General features: G+C 36.3%; 2 protein-coding genes across 2 annotated transcripts in view; one reads left to right on the top strand and one right to left on the bottom strand.

Annotated features, from left to right (window-relative positions):
• Positions 1 to 13077, top strand: part of Rpn2 (Regulatory particle non-ATPase 2) — a 69015-nt gene extending 55938 nt beyond the window's left edge. Inside the window, exons 11-14 of the mRNA XM_046616462.2 lie at positions 6437 to 6771; positions 10484 to 10836; positions 11269 to 11674; positions 12454 to 13077. Of these exons, the coding sequence (XP_046472418.1) occupies positions 6437 to 6771; positions 10484 to 10836; positions 11269 to 11674; positions 12454 to 12524 (1165 nt within the window). The 3' untranslated portion in view covers positions 12525 to 13077. The remainder of the gene's footprint in view (positions 1 to 6436; positions 6772 to 10483; positions 10837 to 11268; positions 11675 to 12453) is intronic.
• Positions 1 to 15293, bottom strand: part of 5-HT2B (5-hydroxytryptamine receptor 2B) — an 80505-nt gene that overhangs the window by 8606 nt on the left and 56606 nt on the right. Inside the window, exons 4-5 of the mRNA XM_046616463.1 lie at positions 5582 to 5798; positions 1966 to 2356 (exon numbers count right to left, since the gene is read on the bottom strand). Coding sequence (XP_046472419.1) covers positions 1966 to 2356; positions 5582 to 5798 — 608 coding nt within the window. The remainder of the gene's footprint in view (positions 1 to 1965; positions 2357 to 5581; positions 5799 to 15293) is intronic.

Here is a 15293-nt window from a genome sequence, read left to right as displayed (position 1 = left end):
ACAAGAAGAATGCCATAAAAAAAAACAATAATAAAAAAAATAAGACCATTCGCTCAACGTACGGGAGTAAAAATTTTTTTGCGATACAATTTTGACGTTAGAAAAAAAAAAAAAAACAATGTTTTACCGAATACTCCTTGTGTAAACTTCATTCGGTACAACGACACTGTGATACATTTTTAAAGATTTTTCCCCCAAGTTGAAAATATACAATCTAATTGTTTGTATAAAATTTTTCGTAAATTCTTGATCCTAAGTTCGCGGAATATTTGCTAATGTATAATAAATCGTTCGAGGTAACGGTTTTCGCTCGCGTGTTTCCTTCGGAGATATGTTGTACACACGGGTAATGTAGACAGATCCAACCAAGTTTGGCCAAGTTTTGACGAAGTTCCTTAACCGTGACCGCGACGTGCCGTTATATATCCACAGCTAGTCTACACTCACATTATACCGGCGTAACACGAGGTATAATAAACGGCAGCTTATTCAACGGCGTAGAATTTCCACCTAAACTTTACCTAATCCTTCTAAATCCCTGAAAGACACGATCAGGATCAGCCCAGGGATTTGCTCAAACTGTAGAGATTTGCAGTCCTCAATACTGTGTGTGATTTATACATATATAAATATGTGTGTGTGTATATATACACACATGACATAACGAGAAGGCGCAGCGTTCGCAATTTACGTCAACTTCGTCTTGGGTTGAGTGTATATATGTATATATATATATATATATCAATTTCGCGAAAAATTGAAATCATTATTTTTACCACGAATCGGGACGTCTTTGCAGACATTTTTGTCTTTCTTTTTTCTTTTTGTGGAAATGAAAATAAAATAAAAAAAAAAAAAAAAATGCATACGTGTGAATACAAGTTTCATATAAATACACTATCTTCCAGCAATACTATTACATTTTCCTTCTGAAAATATGTATCTTTTTGCTTTTTTTCATTCTCTGTCAGTTTTCAATCTTCTCTTTTTCACTCCCTCTCTCCCCTTCTTTCTTCAATCAAATTCATAATAATCTCTGTAGACGAAACGAGATGAGATACGGTTCGTATTGTGAATTATTACAATTAGTTGTAATAAACCCGAATCTCTTCGTATAATATTCATAAAGGCTTGAGAGATTTCTTTTATATATAGGTATATATATACCTACTGTAAGATTTTTCTTTCGATTAAAATATGTCCCCTTCTTTGGTTAATATAAGATATTTCGTACGAGAAATTCAATTATAACCACGCGGATATTACCGTTATCTCTTTTCACAGTTATTATATTTACATGCACTCTGCGAATTTTCGTCCTCATTTACTTTCCGTGAATTCGGCAATATATGCTAATCAAATATTTCTTATGTATAAATATATATTCATGTATACCGCAACCCTATAAACTCTCCTTGAGAAATTCATATTCAGCCATGTATAAACAGTCCTCTACAGATCCTGTTTCAATATTTTTCGACCTTTTACACGCACCCGTGTTCTTTGAAGCAAATGAACGAACGAATTAACGAATGAACGAATCGACGATTGAGAAGTAAAAAATGTTGAATAAATAACGAGTCTTGAGCGTCTTACGGGATTTTTTTATTTCGTCATGGTATATCACTCCAAAGATGTCGATAAATTCGGTTCTTTAAAGAAGAAGGTCGGAATATTCCTCAGCAATCGAAAATTCATCGATATCGAGACGTTCCTTGTATCGGTAGAAAATATGCAACGATCGTTTTGCGACGACAGATTTCTATACCGACATATTACCGACATTTAGCCAAGACGCAAACCTTTTTCTAGTATCATTTATTCTTTTCAATATCATTACCGTATACACCGATATCGGCGATCATTGTTACACGAATCAAACTTCTTACAGAAGTATATTCTCTGTTTTTTTATTTATTCATTTATTTTTTTTAATTTTGTCGCTTATCGAACATCGAATCTCACCCGCTTCGAAAGTTGCAACGATGATGCAGATTCGCGTGATGCTGCTGCTGCTGCTGCTGCTGCTGCATCAGGTGTTGATGATTAACGGATCTCGGTGTCGGTGGCGTCTGGCTGCCCGCAGCCGCCGCCGCCATGCCTTCGAGGCCTCTCGAGAGCTTCAGCATTTCGGCACCGAAAGCGTGGAGGGCCGACATCGCCGAAGGCGGTGGGTCGCTTTCCGGTAACCACAATTCGTGCGTGTCGATGGTAGTCAGTTCCGTGTCTGTCGAGGCGCCGGAAGTATGCTGCGGCGTGCCACCACCCCCGCCGCCCGCACCGCCTCCACCGACCACCACACCACCGCCGCCCTTGTTCATCAGCAATCTCCTCCATGTACACCTTCTGTCCAAACCTGCCGGGCAAACAGTCCAACGATTTTCATATCCTGTGATTAATAATCTACAGACGTAACGCAATTTTTATATTTACGAATCAATGAACGAGGGTCGAGCAAACGAATCGTTATTGCGAGCGGACGAACGAACGAACGAACGAACGAATCTCGGGTAATTTATAAAAATTACGTCAACCAAGGTGTATTTGGTACATATTGAATCGATGCAGAAAAATAGCGTATAAATGGCGAATCGTGAATAAATAAACAAATGAATATATTATATGAATACCTAGGTCGATACGTGATTAAATTATAATATCAAATCGAGTTAACGCATGAATAATTCAAACGACTAGACGGTTGACAATGAACTGTTGAATGGATGAAGAAGGGAATAACAAGTTTAAGAAAAAAAAAAAACAAAAAAAAAACAAAGAAAGAACGAAAAAAGAACTTGAAAATCCCGATCAATTGAATTGTACAAATTAGTCAGAGAACGAATTCATATTACATTATTTAGGAATTTTTGCGGCAGCATCTTGTGATAAAATAATTCTCTGCAGTTTCCGTTCAAATTTACAGTGAACGAATACACGATAAATTGATTTAAATTTTATTAAATTGGTTTCCTTTCCTTTTTTTCTCATTTTTTTTTTTTCATTTCCCCTCGTATCATTGTTTTTTTTTCTACCGCGTTCAGCAATTGTTGCAGAACAAAGGAAAAGACTTTTCTTTTCGCGAAAACGTGCGAATTTCTTACATCTATACGACTCGAATTGATAATTTCTTTTTTATATATAACGTATGTATGTATATTGTATATAATTCCAACAAATTTCAAGTCGTAGAAATATTATTATAACATTATTGTTTTTATTGTCGTCGGTGCTACTTCTTGAATCTTGAATTTTCCTCCAATTACGACGCCTGATTGTTTCTACTTTTTGACATCTCATCTGTAGGCACGGGAAATTTCACCAGGGTAAAATAACAAGGGTATATTCCTGCGGCTGAAGGGAGTGACTGATTACTCCCCTAACTTTCCACGGTGAAAAGGCCTTACCACTTTATCTTTACGTATATGTATACCCGAAACGCTTACTGAATTCAAATGTTTTCTTGGAAGTATTTCAATGGTTGAATATTCAATTAGTTACATAAATTTATCAAACATGGCCTGCTGCTGATAATAATTTCTTGCAATCGAGAAATAAATGCAATATTGTCCGTGAAATATGCACGCAGTATCGTTTTCTATTTTTATTTCGCATTGCGTATATACATGTGCATGAATAATAATCATGTAGTAGAAAACGATGGTAAAAAAGGTCAAGGTAAAGTGGAAGGGGAAATAGAATAAAAACTGTATTCGATATGTCCGTGGAAACTATTTCCTTCCAACAGTTTTTATTTCAAATTTTTCAATACTTTTTTACTCGCCACCCTCTTTTCTTCAAACTTACTCATTTTTTTTTTACGGTTTTATAAATAAGATGTTGAATCGTAGTTCCGAAACACTGAAATTGTTCTCTCTAATAATATTCAACCAATATAGCTACAATAATCCGGTCAGTTACTTGGAACATTAATTTTGAATGAAATAAAAATAGAAAGAAAGAAAGAAATAAAGAAAGTGAGAAAAAGATTGGAAGTAACGATAGAAATAAATAACGATGGTTAATTGTGTGCGATGCGATTACTCGGCGAGAGCGGAAATTCGAGGAGAGGGGTGAAAAAGGCGGGTTAATTATTAACGCGAATGATGTTCGGAACCTAAAGCACTGCCTAGTGATATTAATGAATTTGATACTTAACGAAGAAGCGGAATATCTGCGGTGTTTTCGGTGAAACGAAACGAAACCAAACGAAACAAAACGACAAGTGGTGAGGTTTCAGGAAAGGGGCGTGTCTGGGTGTACAATAGGGACTTTATTATATACACATATAATAAAGTCGCATATACATGTGCATAAATTGCGCGACACTGACGAACTTAATTGAGATTAATTAACGTCGCGTGAAAATTAATGTCAGGATTCACTCGCTTGTATAGAACACGTATTTATATGTATTACGTGTATAGTGAGTATATGTCGCATGACTTTCACGTGCTACGGTGAATGTCACACGCGTTCTATGTACGTGGATATTGTAAATGATGGAAACGAAAAAAAAAAAAACAAAACAAAAGAAAGAAAAAAATTAATTTTATGACAATTTCAACGTTTTTATTACGGACTTTGATTTTTTTTTTTTCTCTCTTTATTGTTGTACTCTTTTGTTACGACGCATTTTTACAAGATATCGCGATAAACGCTTGGTACTAGAGAAAAGAAGGGAAGATGGCGATCGAAAAAAAAATTAAAAAAAAAAAAAATTTATCCAAACAATCGCGTTTCAAAAACGTGGCTGCAAACTGAGTTTGGTCGAATTGAATTTAACTTCGCTTATTTGTAGAAGCGAAAGCGGGAGTTAATTTTTAAAGATTAAAATCTGATCGGCTGCCAATATGAAATTCATAATGTATTTGGTTGGAATTTTTATTTTCGAACGGTTCAAAAACGTTACGAGAATCGTTTAACAAACATTTTTCTCGAGTTACGAGTGTACGGGTTACGTGATTTTTAAAAATTGCTCACCTGCGGTCGGATTGAATCTGTGTATCAAATTTATAACTTCTGCTTCAAGTCATCCATTATGTTGACTAATTTGACAGTAATTATGAAACGCGGATGGAGAAAACAACGTAGTTTTTTTTTTTATTTAACTTACGTATGAGGTCACACATATTAATTATAGATGAATGATCTGTTTCGGTGAAAAAAGAAACACCTCGATTCATTCGCTATAGAACGTCGTACTTTTCGAGCTTTATACGAGACGTAATATTGATGAAAAAAAAAAAATGAAATAAAGAAAAAATCTCGACGCATTATAACTCGCGATCTGTTTAATTATTATTTTCCATTTCTACGTTCAATTTCATTTTATTGTCATCTAAAACTCGCGGGTCGCATTGAATTTCAAGAAGATGAAATTTATTTTTTTGAAATCCGGGCATCCTTGAATGTAAAAAAGAAAAAAGCCTGACAATATTTAAATGTCCGAATAAATTTCCATCCCTGATCGGTTCCAACCTGCGTTATAAATTGTCAGTATAATCAGCGTCAGGATCGGCCCGAGATTAACATAATCGCCTTTGTAATTATCGTCAGGTTAGTGTACAGATAATACACTGACCTCCTACAGGCGTGCCCTGGGGCCCACCCAACCACCCTGAAGACCAACCTGCTCCTCCGCCAATATTTTGACGCTGTTCCGCGAGGAGACGAACCGTCAATGCGTAGGTCAGGAGCATCACTCCCAACGGAATGTAGAACGATATTATACTGCCGATCAGCTTGTAGAGCGGATCAGGTATCTGGCAGGCTCCGTTTACCAGCACCGATTTATCGTCCTGAAACAGAAGAACAGCGAAATCGTCAGATTTCCATTTTTAACTACCCTCAAGTTTAATTTCTTTTTTTTTTCCTTCGTTTACTGCGAGTTGAAAAAATAAAGAAAACCAAAAAAGAAAAAGAAATCGCGTCTATAATTTTTACCTGACAGATTCAAAGCTGAATCTATTTTGTTACTGTTGGAAATCGAGACATTCGTTCATTTCATTGAATGATTTCTGATGCCGGTTGTTCGGTAAATTCAAACTCATGTTTATCGTTATAATAACCGTGTTCTCTAATTTATAATGTATATCCACGAAAAATAATCGTATTTCCAATATTTACATGGGAATTGTAGTTATATAATTATTTACACGTATGAAAAAGAATAACAGAATATAAATTTAAGAACATCGTGCAAATAACTGTTATCGACAAATTAGAAAAATTCGAATAAAAAACAAGGATTCAACGATTTGTGGAAACTTGCGTATTATAATACTGAGACGTGAGCGTTGAAGAAAAAAAAAACGCAGAATTACCAAAAAATTGAAAGATTAATCTCTGAAAAGTACTTTCAATTTTGAATATCAGCAAAAAATCTGTTGCGATTGAAATTAACTTCTTTTTTTTCTCTTTCTCGAATATTTTTCAGTACCCCCGAACAATGTCCCAGCGTTGTTTCCCTTCTCGCCGAAAGCTACAACCCCCACGTTAGATACGGGGCTGCAATGGCGTTGGGCATTGCATGCGCGGGAACGGGATTGAAGGAGGCGATCGCTCTGCTGGACCCGATGACAAACGATCCTGTGAACTTCGTCCGTCAAGGAGCGCTGATCGCCTCGGCTATGATCCTGATACAGCAGACCGAAGCCACCTGCCCAAGGGTTAAAGATTTCCGTGCCCTTTACGCAAAGGTCATCGTCGACAAGCACGAGGACGTGATGGCAAAGTTCGGCGCCATTTTGGCCCAAGGAATCATCGACGCCGGTAAGAATATTATTAGATTATCTTTTCCGCGCGGATAAGACGAGGAAAAAGAAAAATGGAAAAAAAAAAAACGAGGACGCTGGACGAGGAAAAGAGAATATTTTTTTCAAACTCGAAAACGAATTTAGGACTCGGAACTTCGACTTTTTTGAAAACTGAGAGAAACTTTGGTTAACGAAAAAAACCAGATTAAAAAATGAAACTGCAAAATTCATTCTCTTCTTTTTTTTTTGCATAAATTCTCTCTTTTTCCATCTCTGTCTCTCTCTCTCTCTCTCTCCCCCTTTCTTTCTTGACGTTTCAAGATTATCTCGTACTTTGGACTTGAAATTTATTATGCCCCGGGCTGCTTCGCCCAGTACTCTTTTTCCCTAAGGATCTCGGTACCGGAAAATGTTAATGAAGCTTTCGCTTGAAGGCGCGAAGAGGTAAAAGAGAGAAAGAGAAAGCGGGCGAAACTTATTATTCAGAACTAATTCACCAATCGAATAAATAGCCGTCTTTTTCAGGAATCATAATTCTCTGCAATTTTTCCTTTTTTTTTCTTTCTTTTCTTCTCTCAACGCTTTGTTCACGGTTTTTTTTTTCACCCTTCCATCTTGCTTCTTACGGTCCTTTTATTTCTCCTTCTTGTGTTTTCCTCTTTTGTTTCAACGATGAAGAATAAATGAGTATACGGGCTATTCCGCGTCAACCGGATCAGTCATCTCTCAGATATTTTTTTAATTTGGCATGTGGATTGTGTGGGACGAGTTAGATTTTTGTGCCAAAGCGCGAATCTCATAATGCAAAATTCGATTTTTTATTAACAATAACAAATTAGACTCCCATTTTTTTCAAAAATTCATAACTTCGGCAAAAAATTAGATACAATATATTTTTTTTTTTCAAATTACGCGGAAAGCTCCATAGAATTTAAAAAAAAATACGAAATGGTAAAAACAAGTTGTTATCAATTGTTTATTTAACAATTAATTTTTCAAAGATTTTCAAAACAGTGACTGACACGATCAAAAAATTTTTTTAAAATTCTGACATGTTCCTTGAACTGTACTACAACCTGTGAATTAATTCCAGAGGGGTGTTTTTCTTCGTTTTCGAGTAAAAAATCATTAAAGGTGTCGATGCGCATGAAATTGCGGCCCGCCGAGTCTCTACGTAATGGCGGGCGGCCGGTTGCCGTCCACCGCTACACCGCGGTGGCGTCGCAGCGTTATTTTAGAGTCATTTTCACGATGTAGGACATGATTGAAGAATCTGAAAAAAATACTGTACCTTCACAAGGCCTGCTCAAAGCGATAAGTGAAGTTTCAAGAATGTGTTTTTATTTTAAAATAAGTAGCAAGTTATGTAATTATTATCATTTATGTGCACTCTCATGGTGTGTAACCGTTATTTTGAATCTCTGTAATAAAAAAACGGTGAAAAACACATTCCTGAAACTTCACTTATCGCTTTGAGCAGGCCTTGTGAAGGTACAGTATTTTTTTCAGATTCTTCAATCATGTCCTACATCGTGAAAATGACTCTAAAATAACGCTGCGACGCCACCGCGGTGTAGCGGTGGACGGCAACCGGCCGCCCGCCATTACGTAGAGACTCGGCGGGCCGCAATTTCATGCGCATCGACACCTTTAATGATTTTTTACTCGAAAACGAAGAAAAACACCCCTCTGGAATTAATTCACAGGTTGTAGTACAGTTCAAGGAACATGTCAGAATTTTAAAAAAATTTTTTGATCGTGTCAGTCACTGTTTTGAAAATCTTTGAAAAATTAATTGTTAAATAAACAATTGATAACAACTTGTTTTTACCATTTCGTATTTTTTTTTAAATTCTATGGAGCTTTCCGCGTAATTTGAAAAAAAAAAATATATTGTATCTAATTTTTTGCCGAAGTTATGAATTTTTGAAAAAAATGGGAGTCTAATTTGTTATTGTTAATAAAAAATCGAATTTTGCATTATGAGATTCGCGCTTTGGCACAAAAATCTAACTCCCCTTACACAATCCACATGCCAAATTAAAAAAATATCTGAGAGATGACTGATCCGGTTGACGCGGAATAGCCCATACGTGAAATATGCTTTAAAAATATTCAGAGAATTTCATTTCATCTTGGAGGGAGATTTTTTTTTTTTATCTCTTCTCCACCTTCTGAACCTTTTTCTCTGTCAGAAACTGTCATAAATGTTGCTATTTTTTTTTTTTTCAAATTGTGCTATATTATATTGTACTACTGTTTTGCATATTTTTTAATTGATATTTCGCTTCAATGATGTAGCAATAATTCTTCCCATCTTGTATTTCTTACACACCGTAAGCCGTGCGCGCAAAATATCTTCCACCACTTTATCGCTCAAAATTCTTTATGAATGTTTTTCGGAATTTAATGATGACGCATTTATTTTAATCGGTTTCAGCCATGTTTCGATTCAGAGATCGAAATCGATGTTCATCTACTCCGCTTACGGTTTTTATCCAATTTTGTGCTCTTTTCTGTAGCACAATATTCGTAGAGACACTGCACGTACAATCATTTCGAAAATTTTCATCCTTTTAAATAAACCCAGAGATCTTTTTCCGTTGAACTGGGAATCAAGATAAAGATATGATTCCAAGATTCTTACGACCTACAAAAATTTGAGCAAAAGTTAATATGTATTTTGAATTTTAGGTACTGCAATTTATAGTCCAGTATAATCTGTTTTCGATTTTTATTTTCTTGAGAGGTGTCAAAAAGTCACCATCATTCAAGATTTCTACGTTATTCCATTTCCGAGTTACACTCTGTCAAACAATGTTGAAAATCTAGCATTTCCCTGCGTATTTCGTAAACCCAATTTACAGAAATACTAGACGTTCTAGAAACATTTTGAAATGAGTTTTGAATTGAGCAGCAAAAAGGTCACTTGAGACTTTTTGTTCACGGCGATTCGTTCGCTAAATAAAAAAACTAACACGACGTTCTAGAAATAATCTGAAAACAGATTTTGATTCAGCATTGAGAAATTCACGCGATAAGATCCCGATATTTTAATTTAGAATGATTTTTGTACAACGTTCTGTATTAACTCTTTACAAAATGTTGAAAAATTATTTTTGCTGGAAAATCAAACGTGCTAGAAATGTTTTGAAAAAAGTTTCAGATTCAACATCGATAAATTCACTTACTTGAAGTGAACCAACCATTCGTCTCAATCTCTCAAAAAAAGAAAATGCCTCAAAAGCTAGCATTTTTCGTTATTTCAATCTCGATTACCAGAAGAACCAAACATGCTAGAAATATTTTAAAAACAGATTCGGATTCAGCTTAAACGATTTCTCTTGATGCAAATGAACCAACCATTCGTCTCAATCCCTCAAATAAATCGCTTCAAAACTAGAATTCTTCGTTTTCTCAAACTCGATTTGCAGGAGAACCAGATGTGCTAGAAATGTATTGAAAACAGATTCGGATTCAGTATAGACGAATTCTCTTGCTGCAAATGAACCAACCATTCGTCTCAAGCTCTCAAAAAATGGCTTCAAAACTAGCATTGTTCGTTATTTCAAACTCGATGTGTAGGAAAACCAGACGTGCTAGAAGTATTTAAAAAACAGTTTCGGGATTCGGCGCCAATGAATTCACTTCCTAAAGCCTGACAGATCAATCCTCTGCGATTTTCGCTTCGTATCGATATCCCCAAACTCAATTTTGTCGCTCTGCAGGCGGCCGAAACGTGACGGTATCTCTGCAGTCGAGAACCGGACACACGAACATGCTGGCGGTAGTCGGTGCCTTGGTATTTACCCAATACTGGTACTGGTTCCCTCTGGCCCATTGCCTCGCTTTGGCTTTCACGCCGACCTGCCTGATCGCCCTGAACGCGCAGCTAAAAATGCCAAAGCTCGAAATCCGCTCGAATGCTCGACCGAGTGTTTACGCCTATCCGGCACCGCTCGAGGAAAAGAAACGCGAGGAAAGGGAGAAAGTCACCACCGCTGTTCTCAGCATCGCCGCACGTGCTCGAAGACGCGAATCCGAAAGACGGGCTCGCGATTCTCACGAGAAGATGGAAGTGGTGAGTCTATAAACTCTTCGGAGCGATTCGGTATTCTTCGTTTTCACGCTTCGGCATGGTTGAGGAAAAAATTCGATCGTTTTTGATCGATATTAAACAAATTCAGCAACTCTGGACAGTCGACAAAATTTGATAAATAATTGAATTTTTAACGTTCTTGTTGGTTTTTTTTTTTTTTTTCGACACTGTTAAAACATATTCACGTGAAGTTTCGCCGACGATTGGCAAAAATTTTGCTTCTGTTGATAAATAAAGGGCAAATTTCGTACGAAACACGGAATAATTTTTTATGAGAATACGCGCACGAAATTTAATTTCGGTTTTTTTTTTTATGCTTGTTTTTTTCTTGTTTTTTTTTTCTTTTTTTTTTTTATATCGCTTCTCAATCACGTCCCGTTACGGATTAGAATTTATTTCCCACGCCTTTGTAAGGATCCGTCTCCGTCCGAGACGAAGGAGTCGGTCGAGACGAAGGAGGAGAAAAAGGAGGATAAGAAGAAGGATAAAGAGGACAAGGATAAGGTGGACAAGAAGGCAGCGGGAAGCAGCAAGGACGATGGTGGAGAGAAGAGCGAGAAGGAGAAGGAGAAGGAGAAGGACAAGGAAAAGGAAAAGGAGAAGGAGAAGGAGAAGGAGAAGGAGAAGGAAAAGAAAGAATCCGAACCAAATTTCGAGATACTGCAGAACCCCGCTCGCATCATGCGTCAGCAGTTGAAACTGATTTCTCTCGTTCCCGGAAGCCAGTACGCTCCTGTCAAGGATGTCGGAATTGGTGGAATCGTCATGGTCAAGCACATCAAGCCGGACACCGAAGAGGAACTCGTAGAACCTGTCGCTGGTAAGCCGGAGCGAAACGTTCAAAAAACGTCATTTTTCTTTGAAACTTCACGATGGTTTTGAAGGTATTCAGTTTTTTTTTTTTTTTTTTTTTCTCCTCTCTAAATATCAACGCTAGTTTTTTCTCTGTCAAATTTCATTGAAATCCGGACAATCCTCAAGTTTTTCGAAAGGTCGTTTTTTTTTTTTTTCCAAAACATGTATCGTTACATCAACGTTACGAACTTCATAAAGTTCCATTTTTTATTTCAAGGATCATTTTTCTCGGTTTTTTTTTTTTTTTTTTTCAAAAATCACTCACGGGCCTTCGATCGTACAAATTGAAATGAAACGGTGTTTAAATTCGAGGAAATAATTGAGAAATAAAATACTTGTAGTACGTGTTTCTCAGGTGATCTGAGTTTTGTATTTAAAAGAAAGAAAGAAAGAAAACGTTCTTAATTTCAAGCAAATCGTTAATCGTCATGATTTTGTGCACGCTTATTTGATAAAACACATTTCACCGAAACTTGAGTATTTGCATGTACCTAAAGATTGATATTTTTAAAATTTGTTACTTATGTGAGGTATATACTTTGGAGGATTGAAAATCTCGTGCAACGTAAACAAAACAAGAAAAAACTCAGTCCGAGTCTTAAATTGTATTACATATATTGCAGAATTAGCGAAAACTTGATCTTTGCCAAGTATCTTATCAATTTATTTCCGGTTTTTTTTTTTTTTTTTTTTTTTACCCCCGAAAAATAACAACGGTCAACGTCGTCTCAATTTTTTTCACAGCATTCGGTCCAAAACCAGACGAAGAAAAAGAGGCCGAAGCTCCGGAGCCGTTCGAGTACATCGAAGATTAAAAAAAAAAAGCGATAAAAGAAGCACGTTTTATCACAAATATGATGAAATTGTAACATGTATTGAATTATTTATAATGACTGTACGGTAGTGAGTTTAATCAATGTAACATACGATGACGATAACGATAACAATAATCGTAAATAAGCTTGCGAATTGAAAAATCTTACTCGTAAATCGAGTTTATACTAATTTCGAAAAAAAAAGCGAAAAAGAAAAGGAAAGAGAAACGATGTTGCGGTAAATTTATGCAACTTCGTAAGTTATTATTAACTCTTGTTATTCAATGAAAGTTAAACGTAACGATAACACTCCGCGATACCGCAAAAATTATACAAACATTTTTGCGATAACAACGGTAAGAAACGATACTCCGTATTTTCATCCGCTTTTCGATTATTGTTCCTCTTCCGCTCGATGTTGTTCACTTCCGGCTTTGTAACCGGTTCCGCCGATTCGATGCCGTACAAATCAGTTTCGCCGTAGACGTCGCCGTGTAAACTTCGGTATAGAAATAAATGTATCCCGTATATTCGTCGTGTGTGAGCATGAAAATTTCGCACAGTTTACAATTACAATTCTTACCCATCCTCCCGCACTTCCCTGTACGATGTAATAATAAAGATAACGTTTCCGTATCGTAAAAAGTGTGTCGCGAGTTTATTTTTTCCATCTGGAATCTGAGGAATTTTCAGTTATTTTTCATATCCACGTATGAAGATAATTGTTTCTTGAAATCTAGTTGAAAATTGGTGTAAATAAGTTATCTGTTTGTAATATGATTTATTTTACGAGTACAAGTGAGTTTAAGAAGAATTCTTGAAATTTCAAAACGTATCGACGAGTTTCGTCGTTCGCCTTTTTGTTTTATTGTTAGTGGAAAAATTGTGGTTAAATCAGGCAACCAAAGTTCGAGAACCGTTTCAGAAGAAGAGAGAAAAAAGGAAAACAGCGAAAGGTAAGAACGATGATAATAAAAAAAAAAAAACTAATTGTTTTATTCTTTCCGTAAATAATATACACGCATTTATGTAGTCTACATTCATTCATTTATAATAATAACCTGTCATTTCGATTAGTCGTAATCGCGGATTCTTGCCTCTCACGATGCTTTATTTATACAATATCGTTACTACGCACTGTTGTTGTTATTCTCGACCGCGTTCATCGCAGCGTTTGCTGACCTATCTCAAATCTCTCGACACGCTGCGAAGTCGACGCTCTCAAAATAAACAACCTTCGTTACTTATCGTTTACACGGCATATGCGTGTTGATAGATCAGGAACAGAGTCGAAAGAATTTCTTCTATTTCTTCTATTTCTTGTTTTTTTTTTTTTTCCCCCCGAATCTACGTAACTTTACTCCACGCCGTATTATTATTAATCCCCTTGAAAAAGTTTGAAAAGTTTTCCAAACTTTCAACTCGTGTTTGATCTTGTTTTAATTACGCATCGGATTATACTTGTAGGTGCTTGTTTTTAATTCCTCTGACAACAAGTAACAAGAAAGAGGCATGAAGTGCTTAACGAAGCGATTTCGAACAGCTTCTGGCGAGGCTTTTTTTTGTAATTAAAGTCGAAAGAATTCCTGAAAATAATCGGAAAATCAATTTTTTTTTTTCTTCTTTTTTTTCGTTTTACCAATAACGACGTGTACATTTTTTTTTCTAACAAACGGTTTTTCTGTTATTCGGATTCTGAAAGTTTTTCCTTCTATTCTCTTTGTTTGAATTTCAATCGCTTCGTGAAAATTTACTCACGAACAAAGTTAGCTACGAGTGGTAGAAACAAATCGATCCGTCTCAAATTGTGTCTTGCGGTAATTGAGATTTTTTCCTCTTCGATTAGATTTGATTCGATCAACTTCAATCACAGCTCACGACAAAAACCCAGCAACCACTGATAAGTGAACAAAATGGTCAGACTGAGATAGGATTAAACGAATTCTTGCTTTTTCTGTCTGAAAACTGACAAAAAATAAAAATAAAAATAATCGATCGTGACTTTTCGATTGATCCGAAATCATAGGCTATAAATTTATTTCAGTTGAAGAAACTTCAAATTTTACCCAAACAAATTACTCATCATTACTGCGAAGTTTTAAACAAATTCCGTATAAAGTTGAACAAATTATCCGTACAGCGGTGAAATAATTTCGTAAAATTTGTAAGAATCCGATCAATTTGGAAGATTGATAATTCTCTGAAAACCAATCGGACAATGTTTTTTTCCAGTCAAATAAGACCGAATGATTTTCCATCGAGTCGAAGAATCGGGTTTTGGAGAGAAAAATGTTAACGGGTGATATTTTCCTCGATAATATTAGCCTGTTTCTGGCTCGGAGTGGGTATTATTTTATGTATCAACGGATGGATAGGGGCGAAAGCTAGCACAGCTGGATCGGAGTGCCAGCCGAGTCCCGAGGGATCCGAGGAACCAAGAAAGAAGCACGGCGTACGCTGTCTGAGCTGAAGCTTGCAGAAACGTTTCTTGACTTCCTCTGTCGGACTTAATCACATTTTCCCGAGGCAAACGTCAATTCCGATAATTAAAAATCCTCCCAACCTTTGACCTTCCGGAGGTAATTCAAACGTCTTATTGCCGATGCTTCTGCTTTTCCTCTGCTTTTCGTATATGTATATATATATATATATATATACACCAATTGCACTGGATTACGAATTTCTCTTGCACAACGATTTTGCTTTTCCGTATTCATTGCTCGATCATTTTCAAACATGGATCCAAATTTTTCTCGGCTTACCGTTGAA

The sequence above is a fragment of the Neodiprion pinetum genome, chromosome 3 (genome assembly GCF_021155775.2).
Source record: "Neodiprion pinetum isolate iyNeoPine1 chromosome 3, iyNeoPine1.2, whole genome shotgun sequence".
In the NCBI taxonomy this organism is placed as follows: domain Eukaryota; kingdom Metazoa; phylum Arthropoda; class Insecta; order Hymenoptera; family Diprionidae; genus Neodiprion; species Neodiprion pinetum.
Note: the sequence above shows the minus strand (reverse complement) of the source record. Positions and strands in the feature narration are given on the sequence as shown.